This window comes from Cavia porcellus, unplaced genomic scaffold (assembly GCF_034190915.1).
Source record: "Cavia porcellus strain 051 isolate PalLab524CR breed Dunkin Hartley unplaced genomic scaffold, mCavPor4.1 scaffold_24, whole genome shotgun sequence".
Classification (NCBI taxonomy): domain Eukaryota; kingdom Metazoa; phylum Chordata; class Mammalia; order Rodentia; family Caviidae; genus Cavia; species Cavia porcellus.
In genome coordinates this window covers 48,680,943-48,700,842 of record NW_026947507.1, presented here as the reverse complement: position 1 = coordinate 48,700,842, position 19,900 = coordinate 48,680,943, and the positions used below count along the sequence as shown (strand labels likewise).

The 19,900-nt window shown below is 36.3% G+C and overlaps 1 protein-coding gene across 8 annotated transcripts in view; it reads right to left on the bottom strand.

Moving 5' to 3' along the window:
• The window catches only part of Kpna5 (karyopherin subunit alpha 5), an 80,670-nt gene extending 67,057 nt beyond the window's left edge, over positions 1–13,613 (bottom strand). For 5 of the 8 annotated variants that reach the window (XR_010042715.1, XR_010042716.1, XR_010042717.1 and 2 more), the window contains exons 1-4: positions 12,915–13,590; positions 3,708–3,838; positions 2,253–2,354; positions 2,032–2,131 (exon numbers count right to left, since the gene is read on the bottom strand). Coding sequence is in view for 4 of the 8 variants with exons in the window: in XM_063235025.1 (XP_063091095.1) it covers positions 2,032–2,131; positions 2,253–2,354; positions 3,708–3,833 (328 nt within the window). In the remaining 4 variants the exon portion in view is untranslated. Of the gene's footprint in view, positions 1–2,031; positions 2,132–2,252; positions 2,355–3,707; positions 3,839–12,914 lie in introns of all 8 variants that reach the window. The other 3 variants (XR_010042718.1, XM_005008136.4, XM_063235027.1) reach the window with 3 other exon arrangements.
• Positions 13,614–19,900: the final 6,287 nt, after the last annotated feature.

Below are 19,900 nucleotides of genomic sequence, written 5' to 3'. Positions count from 1 at the left end.
AAAAAAAAAAAAACTATTTCCTCATGTATACCCAATCAAAACTCCACTTTTAAGAAGAAAAATGACTATCTCTATGAATAAGCAATATACTTTAACAGAAACAGAACTTTGAGTAACTAGAAAAAACGAAGATGAACTCTTCTGACCAAAGAATTCTAAATCTAGACAACTTCGTCATAAACATAAAGAATGTTTACACACTCTGGCACTGCAACTTTCAATGATGGGAAGAATATAAAGAAAAGAAAATCCGTTGAGTCATGCTCTACCTTAATAAATCAAAACAAAGATGCTGATAATGGTGAAGTTATAGTATAAAAATACCAGCAGACAAACTCTTAGACATACTAAAATCTATAGAAATTTTGTTAATCATTTATGGTATCCAACACATGTCAAAAAAATCTTGAAAGATTATAAGATAATAAAAAAATAAAAATATTAATCTAGCCAAAGTAATATCAATCACCAAAACAACAACAAACTGAAATGTGGGGTGGAAAAGAAGTCATTCTTTTTTTTTTTTGGTACCAGGGATCGAACTCACAACCACATGCTTGCAAGACAGGCATTCATGATACAGAGCGATATCTCTAGCCCAAAGTCATTCTTAACCGTATAATGATTTTTTAACAAGGCTAAGCTACTTTATCTTGGGATGAAGAATTGGAAGACAAGCATTAAATGCATGTATGAACAAGTATTTATAAAAAAAACAAAAGTAAAATGCCTTAGAACCTATAAGGACCTGACTGTAAGATTTCTTACATCCTTCATGTGTTAGGAAATTCTGTCTTTGTTAGGAATGTAAGGCATTTTCAAAATCTTTTCAGTTCACATATGTAATTCTACATAAATGCAAATTCTGTAAATTCTATATATGAAAATAAGAGACTAAAGCTTAAGTTTTTGAGTAATGATTCTTATTGGCTCAATATAATAAATTTGAATAAATAACAGACATTTTAGAATTATGTAAGCTCAGGGCTGGGGATTTAGCTCAGCGGCATAAGCGCCTGCCTTGCAAGTAGGCAGTCATGGGTTCGATCCCTGGTACCGAGAAAAAGGAAAAGACAAAAAAAAAAAAAAAAAAGAATTATATAAGCTCAATAAAAAGGAGAAATATCTGGCCTAATTTAAAAAAAAGGCTACACATAAAATGATTACATAAGCAATTGTATTTTTAAAACCTGTGCCAATAAAAATACAGTAAAAAATACTTGTATAAATTGCAGAAGAGAGTGTAAATTGATTTCATTGCCTTTGACTCACAACTTCATTTAAAAAGTTTTAGATTACACAATGATTTTTCTTTTTTTTTAATTTTTTTTTTTGTCTTTTTTGTTTTTATCGGTACCCGGGATTGAACTCACGACTGCCTGCTTACAAGGCAGGCGCTTATGCTGCTGAGCTAAATCCCCAGCCCCACACAATGATTTTTCTATAAATAGTTATAATATTCAAACATGGGAAAAAAATTTAAGGCCTCAATTATTATTCTAAACTCACATTCTATAATGTTACATCACCATTTAAAAATATTTATGTCTGAAAAATAGTTCAATAAGAATTTATAACCTTGTTTCTCTACACCAAGATTAATCAACTTTTATATTTGGTTCTTTAAATTTTTTTCAATTTCGAAATTTTTCTAAAATGAATGTAGTACTCTGATAATAAAAAAAAAACATTATTTTGTCTGTGTGCGTGTATACATATTTTTTTTTCTTTCTTCTTTAGTTTTTTATTTTCTTGTTTTTTGAGACAGAGTCTCACTATGTAATTCAGGTGGACCTTGAACTCACTACGCAGCGCAAGCTGGCCTCAAACTCAAAGTAATCTTCCTGCCTCAGTCTCTCGAATGCTGGGCTTACAAGTGCACATCATCACACTCAGCTTTGTATATATTTTAAAAAGAAACTAAAATCTATTGTCTGGCAAATAAAGGCATATAAAATTTTTTTTAAATCTAACAAAATGAAGCTCTACTACAAAATCCTATTATATATGCATAGTAAAAATAATTCTTGCCTTTAGAAAGAAGCTTTCTAAATTTCTGTGTTGCCATTAGCTGTTCTTCGGCATTATTAGAAAAAATCATATGCATCATGTCTTTGGTAATAACATCTTCCTGCAGCACACAAAGAAAATAAAATCAACATTTAAATGTTTCATATGAATAGTATCTGCTACAAATACTGTCTCTGAAATATTGTTGTAGCATAATTCATAATACATTTACAAAAACATACCTCTGGGATAGGTACAGTAGAACTGATATCTGGATCCTGGATAGGACTTTCCAGCATAGAGTCATCATTTCTGGGCAAAGAGACATTTCTTCGTTTGAACAACTAAAATAAAGAGAAATTACTTTATATTTAAAGAGCTCTGCACAAAACATTCAGTTGTCAGTTACATTTTTCATTTAAGTGAACACAGCAAGTAACTATAACTTAAGACACTGAAATACATATTTACATTTTATAGCATTTGAAAATGCATATATTCCCACATTATGAGTATGTCCAAGAATTTTCCCAAGGGAGTCTTAATTAGAAAGCAAAGCTGCTACACAGAAGTAGCATATGGTATATTAATAGTTAGTACATCCAGTTAACAAGGACTCAGAACAGTCCCATACTTCTTTCTATCCAGGAGATGAAAAAGAAAAAAGAGATATGAAGTCATCGAAGGATATTTATAGGAGTATTTCCCAGCTCAAAACTGAGGGAACAATTCTTAGCTGGGCATGGTGGTGCATGCCTGTAATCCCAGCACTTGGGAGGCTGAGGTAGGAAGATCGCTGAGAGTTCAAGACCAGCCTAAACTACACAGCGAGACCCTGCCTCAAAAAAACAAAAAAAGAATTACATTCTTTTTGCTAGCTAAATGCTGTTCTTCTTCAATCTATATATACTTCTTTTTAATCAACAAGGTTTATTCCGTTTTTTCTTGAGTGTTTATTGTAACACACTGAGGACTATGCAAGGTACTACAGATAAGAGCTGAGTAATCATAATGACACTTCTGATATTTTTCTTTTTGAGACAGGGTCTCATTATGTAGTTCAAGTTGGTCTTGAACTCACTTTGTTAACTCAAGCTGCCCTCAAACTCCCTGCAACCTTCCTGCCTCAGCCTCCCGGGTACTAGGATTATAGGCATGCTTTCCATTCTCAGCATATAATGATATTTCTAAAAGGGGCTGTTTTCCACTTTCTTCACTAGTCCTTTTCATACATGAGTTTTAATTATAAATGTTATCTATAAATATTATTTGTTTATGGATTGTTTCTAAATGTATGGGTATCTTGGAATAAAATGTTGAGATGATCACTCTTAAATGATTTCTATTCTTCGTGTTATATGTGCAAAATATAAACAGAAGAATAAGAGTCTTGCTTATGACTACAGGAAAAAGAGAATAACTAACATTAGAAGATTACTATAATTAATTTAAAAAGCTAGGAACACCCCAAAGCAACAATAAACTTAATTCACAGTTTTGGTAGTGTGGCAAGCAACTTTTACAAGGAAACATGGAAATGATTCAACAGTAAAAATTTCTTAGCAGTGGGGTAAAAATATAAGAGATTTATTCAAACATAAATGTCATTCCTCAGTGATTAAAAACAGCACAGGGGTTTGATTCATGGATTTACAGAACTTTTTTGTCAAATAAAATGAAATACTTTAAAATCCTACCTGTTCTTCCCTTTTTTGTTTACGAAGCTGTATTCCTTCTTCTTCTCTCCTACGCATCTCCTGAGGATTTAGGGCTTTATTCTTATAACTTTTCATTCTGTAGTTATCTTTTCCTAGACTCGCCATAGAATCTTAAGGAAAAAGCAGAAAACAGACCCAAATAACTCTCAAACTAGGTAGTATCTTGCTCTAGGGCAGTGACAGTAAGCCTTTTAGAGCTTTCAGTGATAATAGCAGCTGCTGGTTTTCCACCACTGCTCTAAGGCAACTAAATACAGGCTGACTGATTACACAGACCAACACAATACATCTGCAACTTATATACAAAGAATATTTTCTCTCACTCTTCATCAAGTTCAATAATGAATTTATGTATTTTCTATTTATTTTTAATTTACCTAAAGTAAAAATCACCCTTTTAACATACAAGTCTATGAATATAACAAATGCACAGGCTTTAAAACTATGTCAGGACAGAACAGTTCCTCTGCCCTCAAAACAACCATCAAGTTATTCCAAACGGCCTTCTCCTTATCCTGTCCCTGAGATGATTTACATTTTAGCTGCTTTTCCTAAATGCCATATAAATGGAATCATATAACATGTGATCTTTTGAGTGTGGCTTCTTTTATTTAGTATTTGAAAGCCACAAATGTTGTTGACACATATCATTTGCACCTTATTGCTCAATAGTATTCTGATGTCAGCTTACTCATTTATTATTTGAATAACATTTCAGTGGTTTTTTAGTTTTAGAGCATTATAATGAAGTTGCTACAAATATTCATAGGTGTTTATATAAACATTAAGCATTTTTAAATTGTGTAAATATCTAGAAGTAGATGGGAAGTGTGTGTTCACTTTATAAATAATGTCAAACTGCTGTCCAAAGGTATGGTTCCATATGGGATTTTGGAATCCCATATGACAATTCCAGGTGTTTTGCTATTTGCCAGGTGTACTTCCTATTGTCAAGACTGCTTTTGATCACTGTAGCTATTTTAACAGATGTACAATAACTATGACTTTAAACATGTCAAATTTCTGCTATGCTTATGACAAATATAGAAGGTTTTGATCTACAATTGGTTGAAAATGCAGGTTAGAATACAGGACAGGGGTCTTGACTGATCATCCAATATCATATAGGGTTATAACAGTCAGCTGACCAAAGGAGAACCCTTTAGGTTATTCACATGTTAGCGGATAATGGCAAAAACAAAGGAAACCGAAATGAAATAGATCAGAGAAGTAAAAATGAAAGTAAAAAAGTGTTGTGCAAGAAAAGGCAGCTGAAATAAAAGATTGTAACAGTAGTGCTAAAACTGTAATAAAGCTGAATAGCACTAAAAAGACTACTCAGCTTTTTCATTCACTGACTGAACTAGCAAACGTAAAGTGCCATCAAAAGTAAAGTACCAAACCAGTCATTAGATTTGGTAAGTGGTCACTGATTTAAACACAGTAAAAGAGACTTCTGGGAAGATTGCAGAATAGTGAACAGCACAAAAACAAGCTCTCCAAAATTTAGTGTCCAGATACTGGAATATAGTAATGTAAGGAAGCAGAAAAAGAGGGAAGGGGGTTCCTAGGATCCAGCAAGGATCTGAAATGAGAATTAAAAGTCCACAGGGAAAGCAGGGAGAGACATCTCACCAAGGAAGGAAGTACTGCTTTCTCCTTGAGTTCTGACTCCATGGGAGGGCTGGCTCAAATCTACAGATGAACAGCAACTACTGGCAATCCCATAGGTCTACACAGAGAAATATACCAGTAGAATGAAAACTGCAGTGGATAGTGAGTTACTCAGGTTCAGATGCTCCCCAGAAGAAGGCAACTAACCAGTAGCCATCTTGGAGAGGAATGAACTGAGCTTGGAACTTAGACCAGCTGCAGGCCAGGTCCATTTAGCAACTCCCAGTGCCAAGGTGAAGCAGAACTGAGTCCAAGTTGGCAAGAGATCAAGGAGCTGAGTTCAAGCCAACAGAGACCTAAATTCAAATCAGCAGGAAGAACACAGAGTATTGCAGGCTAATCAAATTGAGGTCCAGCTTCACAGTCAGAAATCAGCCTAAACTTTAGCAGAATGGAAACTGAAGTTTCCCAGGATTATCCACTATCCCACCATAAATCTACGGCTGGCTGGCTGGGATCAATTGACATGGATATGGGCTCTTTCAGTCCCCTCTGTCTACCAGCAGACACACCAAAAAAAGTAGACTTTCTTTTTTGCTCTTCTTATTTTTGTTTTCTTTTTATTGATTATTTATTATTTGTTTATATTAGTGTAAACTGTGTTTCTAGATTTTTTTCTTATTATTCTGGTTTGTTTTTATTTTTTCTTGGGTTTTTTTCCTGGCTTCTTCAACAGTTTCCCAAAGTTTGAGTCATCTTCCTCTGTCTTCCAGCTTTACTGCTAATCTCTTCCTTTTCTTCTATTTCTGTTTCTTCCCCTTAACCCTTTTTTCTCCTATGAGGGTCAAATCACCATACTGAGGGCCTATTTACTGTATTCAATTTCCTAGTGTGTTTTAGACTTTCATATATGACCACAAACCTAGTTCTTATGTTAAAGGTGACAGATTAGTAGTTACTACAATTTGTCATATTCTGTGCTGTGTCTGAGCCATTGTCATAGCTGATTGTACTATTTTAGCAAAGGTGACATAATTATTCTAATCAGTAGCTCTTCCTGAAACAATATCATAGGCAGTGTCAAAGAACCAAGGATTATGTCAAATATACAGCAATTTCTCATCTGTAATAAATTGAAGAGACAGGATCTTGCAACAGACTCAAAATCCAAAAGCCAGCTATGCCTAAAAGACATCCCTGAAAAGTAGTCATTCCCTAAGGGTTCTCAATACCAGTAATAAAGCTTCCTACCATAAGCAATTTACAAGCATCAATCCAGAAATTAAAGTAAAATAAAAGAAAATGACAAGACACTTAAGCAAGATGCAACCTCAGACTTCCAGCTCTAATCTAGGGGCAATGAAGAGAAATCATTTGAAAGCCATCCAACTCGATTCTCAGAAGTGATAAGAGAGGAGGTAATAAAGCAGATAACAAGGCTCTAAAAAATAAAATAAAATAAAAATAATCTGTCATATAAATAAACAGTTAGTGACCATGAAGAAAGACATGGTCAGTGAATGCAGAGCACATACAGAAGAATAAAAAAAGAGAGAGAGAGACACTTAGGAAAATGATGGAAACTAGGAAAGCCCAAAATAGGAATGATAGGAATCCATGAATGATCAAACAGATATCTAGGAAATTAAAAATTCGATTGAAAGTATATGCAGCAGAATAAGCCAATGTGATGGCAGAATACCAGATATAAAAGAGGATTGTGGTTAGCGATCATGAAAAGAAAGATTACTTAAAAATAATGAGGGACCATGAAAAATCAATCCAACAGCTGCTAAATGATGCAAAATAAGAATAACATAAGATTCCTCAGAGTCAATGAAAATTACAAACTTATTTAAAAACAAACAAACTTGTTCACTGAAGTACTGGCAGAAAACTTCCCCAGAAGGGAAAAAAAATTTGACATCCAAACAAGTGAGGCATGCAAAACTCCAACTAACTACGATAAAGAAAGTATCTACACCAAGGAATATAATGGTCAAGATTCCAGAAATTCAACACAGAATTGAATATTAAAAGATGTTAGAGAAAAAAAATCACCTATAAGGCAAAGCTCCTCAGAATAAGGAAGGCTTATCAACACAAACCTTGAAGTCAAGGACAATTTGGAGTGAAGCATTTCGAATCCTAAAATAAAAGCTCTAACCTACCTGATATACACTGCAAAACTTTCAAAATTGATGGAAAAATAAGATATTTGCAAAACATGACCACTAAAGCAGCACTCTGAAATGTTCTGAAGGACATACTAAAGAGATAATGAGGGCTACAACTCAATTCACCTGGCAAAGCAAGCAATTAAAGAGGGGGAAGGACAGGAGACCAAAAATAGGAAATAACATGACAAGGATAAGTCAATACATATTGGTTATAACCATCAATGTAAATGATTTCAGTTTACCAGTCAAAAGAAACAGAATAGCAGAAGCAAGAAGCAAGATCCAACAGTATGCTGCCTACAAGAAACACATTTAATTCAAAAACAAATTCACAGACTGAAAGCCACAGGATAGAAAACAGTATGTGGCAGTAAACCGGAATAAAAGCAAGAATAGCTATTCTTTGTGCAGACAAAGTAGATCTCAAACTCAGACTGATCAAGATAGACAAAGCCATTATATCCTTGTGAGGGATCCATCTAAGACAAACAGATAACAATCATAAAATACACAAAATACCTGTGAACCCAACTATATAAAACAAATAATAACAAAAATGAAAAATCAAATAAGTAGTAATATAATTAATGGGGGACCTCAATACACCATCACAAATAGATCATCTAAACAAAAAATCAACAAAGAAATACCGAAACTAAAGCAAACTTCTGAACAATGGATTTAGGTGATGTTTACAGAGTGTTCCATCCCAAAATAGCAGAATACACATTCTCTTCAACTACACGGAGAACATTCTCCAAAATACACCACTTATTTTTTCACAGAGTAAGAAAATGCAAAGGAACTGAAATGTATAGAAACTTCATAAATATATAGAAATTAACACCATCCTGAACAACCAACAGGTCAAAGTTGAAATTGAAGAGTTAATTTCTACAATTAAACAATAATGCCAATACAACATACCAGACACTATGGGACACAATGAAGGCAGTCCTATAAGGGAAATTTATAGAAGAGAATCCTCAAATCAGAATAACATACCAAGCCTAATACTGTACCTCAAGCTTCTACAAAAAGAACAAGTTAAGTCCAAAGCTCATATGAGGGAGAAAATGATACACATTAAAACAGAAATTAATGCAATAAAGACTAAGAAAACAATACAAAGAATCAATGAATCCAAAAGTTGGTTTCTTAATAGAGTGAATAAAACTGACAGACCCTTAGCCAACTTTACCAAAAAAGGGAAGACTCAAATACATGCAATTAGGAATGAAGAGATTCTGTAGAAATCCAGAAGATTATCAATAACTACTTCAGGCACCTATATTCTGATAAGATGAAAAATGTAGAAGAAATGGACATATTCTTAGATACATCTGAATTACTAAGGCTGCAACAAGAAGATACCAGCATTCTAGTAAGCCAATATCAATCAATGAAAAGGAATATGTAATTAAAACCCTACCATGAAGAAAAACTCAGGTCCCGAAGGATTCACTGTTGAATTGTACACGACATTTAGAGAAGTATGGTACTTCTGAAATTCTTTAGTGAAACTGAAAAGGAAGCAAACTCCCAAACTCATTCCTGGAAGCAAACATTACCCTGATACCAAGACCAGAGAACTATCCAAGCAAAAAAAAAAAAACAACTACAGTCCAGTCTCTCTAAAGAACATAGATATAAGAATTCTCAACAAGATACTGGCAAACAGAATGCAGCTGATCATCAACAAGATTATATACCATGATCAAGTAGCATTCATCCCTGGGGTGCAAGGTTTAACACACACAACTCAAAATTAACAGACCCAAGGACAAAAACTATATGATCATCTCAGTATATGCAGAAGAAGCATTTGACAACACTCAAGAAAAAACCCTACAGAAAATCAAAATAGATGATCTTTATCTCAAGCTGAAAAAGTCACCTACGGAAAGCCAACAGCCAACATCATACCAAATGGACAAAAACTGAAAACTTTCACTCTAAAGTCACAATCAAGACAAGGATATCCACTGTTAATACTCTTATTCAATATAGTCCTGGAAACATTAGCCAGAGTGATTAGACAAGAGAAAGGAATAAAAATGAATCAGCATAAGGAAAAAAGTATCATTATTTGTAGATGGTATGATACTCAACATAGAAGACAACAGAAACTCCACTGAAAGACTTCTAGATTTAATAACCCAATTCAGTAGCATAGCTGGATACAAAGTCAACACTCAATAGCCTTTCTGTACAGGAATAACAAACTCACTAAAAGAGAAATTAAGGAGAGCAACACCTTTCACAGTAACATTCAAAAAAATGAAATACCAAGCAATCAATCTAAAGAAGTAAAAGACCTCTACACTGAAAACTACAGTAGTCTGAAAAAGGACACTGAAGAGGATACAAGAAAACGAAAAATATCCTTTGTTCTTGATCCAATATTGTGAAAATAGGCATAGTACCAAAATTGTTACACAGATTTAATGCAAAACCAATCAAAATTCCAACAGCGTATCTCACAGAATTAGAAAAAAACAATCCTAAAACTCACTTGAAAGCAAAAGAAACCTAGAATAGCAAAGACCATTCAAGGCAACAAAGGCAACGCAGCGGCATCATAATCCCTGACCTGAAACTACTACAAAAGTACCGTGATGAACAAACAGCATGGTACTGGAGGGAAACACACACACACACACACACACACACACTTACAGGCCTGAGGATCAATGGTAGAAGGTGCAGAAATACATACAGACATACTCAGCTGCCTTATCTTTAAAAGAGCAGCCCAACATGTTTACTGGAAGGGAAAAACAAGCCTCTTTAATAAATGATGCTGGAAAAACTGGCTTTCCACATGCCAAACATTAAAACTAGACCATACCTTTCACCATGAAGTAAACTAAAATCAAAATAGATCAAAGATGTCAGTATTAAAACAGAAATACGATGTGCTGGAAGACAGAACTCTTAAAGACATAGATGTAAGCAAAGACTTTATGAACAAAACCACAAATGCACAGGAACGATCACAATCAACTGGCATCTCATCTTATTAAAAGCTTTTTGCCCAACAAGAGCAACCACCATCAGGGTGAATAGACAACCCAGTGTGGAAAAAAAAAAACTTGCCAGCTGTTCCTCAGATAAAGGATTATTGTCTAGACCATATAAACAACTAAAAAACCCAGACCCCCAAATTTAAAGGTCCAATCCAAAAATGGACATCTGAAATGAACAGTCACTTCTCAGATGAAGAATTAAGAAACAGGAACTAAATAGAGGAAAAAATGTTCAACATCACCTCTCATTTCAGAAAAGTAAACCAAGGCTGACATTTCATCTGTTATGATTGATACACTGTGTCAAACAGAATGCAACTGATTGAGAAGTTTAGAAGTTAAGCAACTCAGCAAGGAGCCAGGGTTCTTACTCTGTAAACATCCTGGTCCTGTGCTACAGGTGGGTGAGAAGATTTGTGAGTTAGGGTTACAGTTAGGGAAAGGGGGGGGGGTGACCTGTTTAGAATATAAGGGAAGAAAAGAAGCTTGCTTTCCCCCTTTTATTCTTGTTTCTTTGCTGTCTTCTGCTGCTTTTAAGTGTTGCCCCTGTGCCACACCACGCCTTGGAGCCAGCCAATTCTGGACTGAAACCTCCATAAACTGTGAGCTTAAATAAGCCTTTCCTTTCTTAATTTTGGGCGTCAGGTATTAGCAACTAGAGAAAAGTAACCAAGACAATCTTACACCAGACAGAATGGCTATTACCAAGCAATCAATCAACAACAAATACAGCCAGGGCTATGCGAAGAAGAAATGCTTCTCCATTGTTGTACACTGAGTGTAGACTGGTGCAACCACTTAGAAATCGGTGTGGAGATTTCTCAAAAACTAGAACTAGAGGTCCTATCGAACCCAGGTATTCCCCTTCTGGGCATCTCCCAAAAGAACTAAAAGCACCATACCACAGCAATATATACACATTCATGTTTATAGCAGTCTGTAATAGCTAAATCTTGGAAACAGCTCAATTGAATATCAGCCAATGAATGGATAAAGATATGGTTCTTTTATATAGTGGAGTACTATCAACTATAATAAAAAGATAATCTTGAGACTTTTTCTAGGCAAATGGATGCACCCTGAGAACACACTCTTAAGTGAAATAAATATAGTTTCTCCAGTGTGCTATACCAAAACTGTCAGGAAGCACCAAAATGTGTAATAGATATTGTGAAACAGGAAGAAAACAGTGAAATTGGAAGGGGAACTGGGGAGGCAGGACGGAAAAAGAAAAACATGAGAAAAGAAAAAAACGGACACAATGCTTTTGTAAGTAGTGAGGGAAAAAGAGGTTGAAAGGCGGGTAAAGGAACAGGGGAAAATCACATACACGAACAGATTCCTTTGATAAATGTTACCATTGTATTTACATAAAACATACCAATAAACTTAGGCTGGGATAGGACAGGCCAGAGTTCAATAAGTATTCTAATAAAATAAAATGTTCATAGAAATAAACCCCTTAAATTATTTATAACTTATATACATGGCACTTTCTAGACTACTGGTCTCTGGGCTTTACAAACCATCAAACATATTTTTGTATTTAACTTGAATACTTTTATACATTACTTTAATATACTAGACCATCATAAAATCCACTGAAAGGAGCAATTTTTAAAAACAAATCATTTTAAAAGGTAAAAGTTCTAATATTTGCTTCACACATTTGATTGAATCATTTTGTACCCCACTCGAACACACACATGTATCTTGGACATTAACACCACTCATTAACCTAGGGAAGCACACTAAACATTTCAAGAACAATGCTTCAATATAATGTTTTCCAAATACAATGGGGCCCCAACAACTCAGATATTTTTTTCCTTTTTCTCGTGATACTACTAACTCTTGCTTCTTAAATCTGCACTTTCAATAATCTCTAAACATGCCTCCTCCAATGAAGTTTTGTTAACTGGAAAATGAACTTTTGAAGCTTGTGCTTCAATAGTTAAGGTTACTTTAAAATAGGCAACATCCGGGTATGGAGGCTCAAGCCTGTAATCCCTGCTCTGGGAAGGCTGAGGCAAGAGGAATGCCATGAATTCAAGGCTAGCCTGGGCTGTATAAGTGAGTTCAAGGCCAGCGTGTACTACCTAGCGAGACCCTGGCTCAAAAAAGAAGTAAGGTAGACCAACACGTAACTTTTTTTCATTCATCAGCAAAACGAGATTGAAGCTGGACAAATAATTGTAATTTGAATTTATAGTTTTATTTTTCTGATACATGCCAGTGAAGCCTTTCATTTCTGTAAGTCTGTACTCCTTAGAAAACTAGGAGACTGTTGAGGGGAGCCCAACTACAGCTGCACGTTCACCAGCAGTCTTAGGGGCTGCAAGGTGGGGGCAGCCCCTGCTTACCAACACAGTCCCTTTCCTACAGAAGAGTCACCAGCAACTGCTGAAGCTGAGCGCCAAGTCAGGAGTCTTTGTATTTTCTTGATGTGCTCAAAAAGCTCAGGAAGAAACGTCATTGTGATTGCTGTTTGACAGCTTTTGAAACCTTCCCTCTCTGTAGCACCTCCATGAAGCGCAGGGACATTCTCCCCTCGGGAGCACAGAGCCCGCTAGGTGCACCGCGGTGGACAGGACCCGAGTCCCGGGTCCCTTCTCCAGGAGCCGCGGCACCGCCGCCCCCCAAGTGACAGCAGCTGACAAGAGGGACTGCAAGACTAGAACTGGTAGCGAGCACTGGCGAGGAAGGCTGACAGGCGTGCTCAAACGCAGGAGTTCCCTCTCGTCCAGGACCTGGCGATTTGGTCCTCTCGGTTTACTCGAAGCCCACGCCACGCCCCGTGGTCCTTCCAGAGAAATTCCACAGACCCTTGGCGAGCAAAAGTGAAAATACAGCCGCGGCTCCAGGAACCGGCAGCTCCACGAGGCACAGCCCGAATTTCCCCAGGCTCCCTAGCATCATGCCCACTCACCCACACCTACGGACCTGTCAGCCAGGCCGCGGGGAAGAAGCGACGGCCCGCACCGCCCCAGCGAGGAGCGCGGCCCGCGCTCGTAAACACGCTCGCGACCCAAGATGGCAGCCAGGGAATCTCTCGCGAGACTTTGAACTAACTTCCAGAAGCCCTTGCGATGGCGATTTACCCATCCGGCCTCACCTCCTACCCAGGTGCACGTACCAAGAGGAATGGGAATAGGTGTGCACTTAGATCTGCCACCCCTAAGAGAAGCACTCTGTCCATCCAGAGTGTAATAGTTCCTTCCGTTTACTCTAACGTGAAGGAAGTGTTAATTTTTGCTCTTCCTGCATCTATTCTTCTACCATCTGCCTAATCTTCTGATTTGGATGGGAATTCTAACTGAATTTCATAGCTTTCACTTTTGCTTCCTCATTCATTTTAGGAGGCTCCTGGGGAACTGTTTTGGGAATAGTTCCAAAAAAGTAATATTTTGGAAAAATTATCTTAAATTCCTATTGGATAATTTCTTACTTTTTCATTTACCCCTTTATGTGTGTCTTACAAGTTTGAAATGCAACTCCATTTATCATCTGCTATTTTTCTCTATTTTCTGTTCTTTCTGTTTTTGGTTTTTTTTCCCCCCGCAAAATTTCTTGAGTTGAAGGGAGGGGAGGGGAATAGGAAAGAAAACAAGAAAGATGTATCATTGTACAGATACAAATTCCCATGATGAATTTTATTAGGTATATCTAAAATGTACCAATAAAATTAATTTTTTTTAAAAAATCAAGCTGAATAATTTCACCAAAAGTTTGGTCCTAAGCTAACATAAGATCTGCAAATAAAATAGTAAAGTTCAATCACAAAAAAGTGAACTTGACTTGATTCATTTTTTTATGAATAGTTTCATATAATTAGGCAAATCTTTGACAAATGAGTTAATTTAAACTTAATAAAAAGATTTCTTCAGTTTTGTTAGCACACATTTTTACCAGGTTGTTGTATCATCATAATTATATTTATCTTTGTTTTGTTTTGTTTGAGACAGGATCTCACTGTGTAGGTAGTTCAGATTGATCTTGGGCTCACTATGTGCCCAGCCTAAACTTGAACTCAAACCTACCCTCCTACTTCATCCTCCCCAGTGCTGGGATCACAGGCATGCACCACTGCACCCAGCCAATTGTATTTATCTTTGTTAGATTTTGAAAATTCAGTACCCATTGCTATGTTTCAAGTATAGCAACTCTTGCTGTTATTCTTTGACCAAGAAATTAATTACTGTCTGTTTATATATCAGTTTTCATAAACAAATCTAGAAATTACTTTAATTATAAATGAGATAAATGTTCATAAATGTATTGCTAGCTAAGAACTCACTTTGAGATAGCTTGGACCCCGAAATAAAATCCAAGGAAGCAAGGAATCAAGAAATTTGGAGCAAAGGCTTTTATTTCAGGCCTCGCGACGCAGCCCCCTTAGGATTGACACAGAGACTGCATGCCACAAAGACTGAAGAAAGGGATTTTAAAAGCAAGAGAGAGAAGAAAAAAACAAAACCCGCAGAGCTGTTAAGCTGTTGACTTACTTCTGATAACATCTGGAGCTTTTGGTGCCTTTCGTTATCCTATCTCAGAATAGCACATCTGCAATAAGATTTGGAGAAGGAAGTAGAAAGTTAATTATCTCAGGACAGCTCATTAGCAATAACATGTGGAAAGGGGTAGAAAGTTAACAAGAAGCTGAAACTTAAGTTTTTACAAGGATTAGAAACTTAATCCTTGTAAGGATCTATTGGCGCATACAGAACAAGAGGAGGTGCATTGGTTAGAGTTAAGCCATGACAACTTTTATGAAAGTAAGTCAAAATACAAGAACTTCAACTGTTAAATATAAATTGAAGTACTTTGTAAAAGAGTCTTGCCTTAGTATAAATTGCTGTACAATTATGGGGCAGTGGTCTAATGTGAAGGAAGGCCAAAGTGGTAACGCTTACCACTTCCTCCTTCTTTAGCCCTAATTGCAATTCCCCTTTCCTGTTTGTGTGCAAAGAGAATTCCAATCAGTTCCTCACAGGTCACTGATATCCACCCTATGAGCTACTTCCGATTAGAGGTCATGTAACCCTCTGCCTCTCTGTACCTGGTTGAAGGAGATAGCCTAATCACCATGAGTTGCATGCTCTTTTCCACTTGCTCAATAAACCTGTTCTTTTTAACTTATTGCTTCTCTATTGTGCTTCTCTCTGTTAGATAACTCTAACACTTTGGGACTTTTTTAATTCTATAAAAAATTAAATTGGGTCCATTAACTGTGTCTTCATAAATTGTTATGGTATTACAAAACATTGCTTTCTTTTGAGTCTTCAATAAAAGTAAAATTAGCAAGAGTTAAAATACTGGTTAACGTGTAATTCTTTATGCAAAGAATACAAAATAATAAAGCTGTATAAAGAAAGACTGGGCATGCTGGCACTGCCTAAAGTTCCAGCATTCCTGAGGCTGAGGCAGGAGGATTGCTGTGAATTTGAGGCAAGCTTGGGCTATGTAGTGAGTTCAAGGCTCTCTGAACTACATAACAACAGCCTATCTCAAAAGATCAAAAGGGTAAGCTGGGCATGGTGGTGCACTCCGTGGACCCAGGACTGGGAAGATTGAGGCAGGAGAATCATTTGCAAGTTTGAGACCAGTCTGGGCTACAAAGTGAGCCCAAGGCCAGCCTATAAACTGTATAGTGAGACCCTGTCGTAAAAAGACAAAAATAAATGTATATATATATATATATATATATATATATAGAATATATATATACAAATATTATTTTATTACAAATTTTTTTCTGAACTTGAAAATTTTTTAAGGATTGTTTAAATTGTAAATTTAAATATGGCAAATTAAAATTAATTTAATTTAACTTAATTTTAATTTAAGTAAGGCAAATTTAAACCAGGTAAAAATAACCAGTAAAGAAAAAAAAAACAGTAAGAGAAATATAAAAATAGTTATATGCATGGGGATATATTTTTAAACAGGAAAAAATGCTTTATTTTATAATTACTAAATGTAATATGCAACATTTATGTCTATCTTGGAGAAATAATGCACATACAATACAGATCACATATCGGATCTGCCTTGGAACGGCCCACATGCTTCTCCCCTTCCTTTCCTAGGTGCCTTTCTCATTCATTACCATAGTTTACCTCCCTTTCCCTACCATCACCCCTTTATTTTGCTCTTTGAATTTTTAATATTTTGAGTTTCCCATATTAGAGAAACTGTGATAATTACATTCCTATGTCTGATTAATTTTATTTAGTATCAATTCAAGAAAAATATTACTTCCAAGTTTGTGTCCCCTGACACCAAAGAATGAATTCCAAAGGACAAAGGAGGTTAAGAATAGTAAAATTGAGGCCAGGCGTTTAGCTCAGTGGTGTTAGTGCCTGCCTGGCAAGTGCAAGGTCATGAGTTAGATCCCCGGTACTGAAGGGGGAAAAAAAAAAAAAAGAGTAGTAAAGGTTTGCTTGAGTACAGGAATAGCTTGTGAGTGAGTATAGGAATAGTTCCTGAGAGACAGGAGGGGTCCCTGGTGGGTTACCACTGAGGTCATTTCTCTGAGAATGATTCATAGGGCAAAATCATGAGATGGGTCAAATCATTATTAGCTAATAAGATTAGAAGTATAGCCACTTAGCTATATTGATCCAATAGGGAAGTGGGGCACATAGAAAGGGCACATGGCTGACATCATTAACTTTGGCTTTTCTATGACTTCTAAAACAGGAACATTTGGGGGAAGTGATGGGTCCAAATAGTCTGGTTACTCACCAGGTGTCTGATGTACATCTAGACTTAATGGGCTGAGTGGCATTAATTACAGAATAATTCCAAATTTCCATTCATCCTTTAGGTAAGCCTACAAATCTGGCCATTGTGACTTTAATTATGAAACCTTGCATTCTTCAGCTATGTCGCTCACCACAATTTTGAGGTCTCTACCTTTCATTTACTTCTTTGACACCTCAGTCCCTCGCTGACTATATATTAATTTTTATCTAACTTAGCTGTCTTTAATAGTATCATTATCTCAAGATCCATCTATTTTCTTAAAATGACTCAAATTTGTTGTTCTTTTCAGATGAATGGTACTCCATTATGTATCAATCCAATGATTTCTTTATATAAGCATTTGTTAATTGATATATAGGCCACTTCCATGGTTTACATACAGTGAGCAGTGCTGCTATAAACATGGGTATGTATGTATCACTATAATATGATAATGATGTTAGTTCTTCTGGGAAGATACCAAGAAGCAGTTTAACTTGGCAAAATGGAATTTCTACTTTTAGTTTTTTGAGGAATCTCCAGAACCATCATTTTTCCATGTTTGTACTAGTTGCAATTCCCACCAAAATGGAGAAGTAGCACAGGTAGCACAATTGAGACTGGGAGACCACTTTTCTCCACCAACCTGAATATGTGTAGCACTCTAGAGCCAGTCCTCTTCCACTGTCCCTAAGAGAAGCAAAAATAAAAATAAAAAAGACCCCTCCCCACCCAATCTGTAAAGTTTCAGGCCAGACAGAGCAAATATGCACTAGATTCCATGACCTGACCTTCAGTAACATTTTTTCCACTCAGACTTCTTTTTAAATTTTATACATAGAGAAGATATCTCACGTATGTGATTAAAACAGATTGCATTCTGGTGCTGTTTGGATGATTTAGCACCTGTCAATCATTTCTGTCGATCATATCCAGAGACATCCAATGAAAAGCATCCAGAGTGGGCTGTTTAAAGTCCAAAAGTCTGGTTTATAGTCATTCTTCTTATTCCCCTGCTGCCTGGCACCACTTTTCCATTTATACCAGGTTTTTGTTTCTGTTGGTGAAGACTTGCCCTAACCCTAACATCTTTTATCTTCAACAAATTTAGCTGCTTTTTTCTTTTACCATTGAAGGTACAGTTACAATTCTTTGCTCATCATACATAAGAATCTGGAATCTATCTGTTGAAGGATTGTTTTCCCCCCACAACTTCAATAGCATTTTCCTGTTAAATACCTGATAACAGACATTCTTAGTAGAGTAAGATGGAATCTCAGTGTTGTTTTGCTTTATGTTTCTTTAATGACTACCTCCAAGCACCTTGTCCCTTCACATTTCCTTTGTCCTAGCCTTATCACCATGCTCTAGACTGTTTCCTACAAGAAAAAGCCTCCCACTACATCTTGCCAGATACAAGAGAGAATAAGAAAGACCCACAAAGGAGAAAAATCCTTGCTCCAAACCCTGCACCAGTGACAAACAAGCAAACTTATAGTTTTAATTGATCTTTTGCTTTTAGAATTCTAAGAATTCTAAATCTGGAAGATCTAACATTAAGGAGTATCTGAGCCTGCAGAAATTAGATATAAGATTATGTGAATCTACACACATGTGAAAGGGAAAAGATTCATATCTTAAACTATTGAAGAGTTTTTGATTCACACAATAAACTGGGGGTACAGGAGTTTATGTTCTTCCATGAAGTTAGAATTTACCACCAAGAATATGGTAAATGAAGAATCAATGTAAAGTATAAAATAATCAAGTATTAGTTGGTTTATTTTAAAAGAGAGATATGTAGGTTAAACTAACATCAAAGACTTGACTACTTCATCATTTGCAGTCGTCTAGATATAGTTCAATCTTGTATACTTCATGTGGGAGACAGCATACAAAAGTTAATTATTATACTAATGACCTTAAATAATTGTAAAATTATGAATTCATATGTATTTTATCAAATAAATTTTTTGTATCAAATAGCTGTAGAGTTCATTTGAATTTCACTTATTGGAAAACAGGGGGCTGGGGATTTACCTCAGCGGCATAAGCACCTGCCTTGCAAGCAGGCGGTCGTGAGTTCGATCCCTGGTACCGATAAAAATGAAAAAGACAAAAAAAAAGGAAAACAGGTAGTCCATGAGATAGATTGTTTACATAGGGTAACTTTTGCATTGCCTTTTCCTTTAAGATGTATTTTGCCTGCTCATCTATCAGATCCAACCTTAGGCAGAAGAGCAAAACTCAGGCCCTGTTTATTTTTCTTGAAGTCTCTAGACCAACCCCAACACACACACACACACACACACACACAGTTTCTTCAATAATGCACAACTTGTTCCTCGTGGCACAATTTGGTTCACTATCAGAATTCCCTGAGTCACCCTCCGCCGGGTGCCCTGAGGCACCATGTGCCTGAGTCACCGAACGGTTGCAGCTACTAGGTGCTCAAGGCACAAAACCTGAACTTCGGTTTCCAGAGAGTTGAGGTAGAGTACTGATCGGATTGGGTAAGCAGGAAAGACAGACAGGAGCTCCATCAAATCACAGATCTAGGATTCTTACCTAGGTCTCCCTACAACCCTGGCAGCAGTTGTTC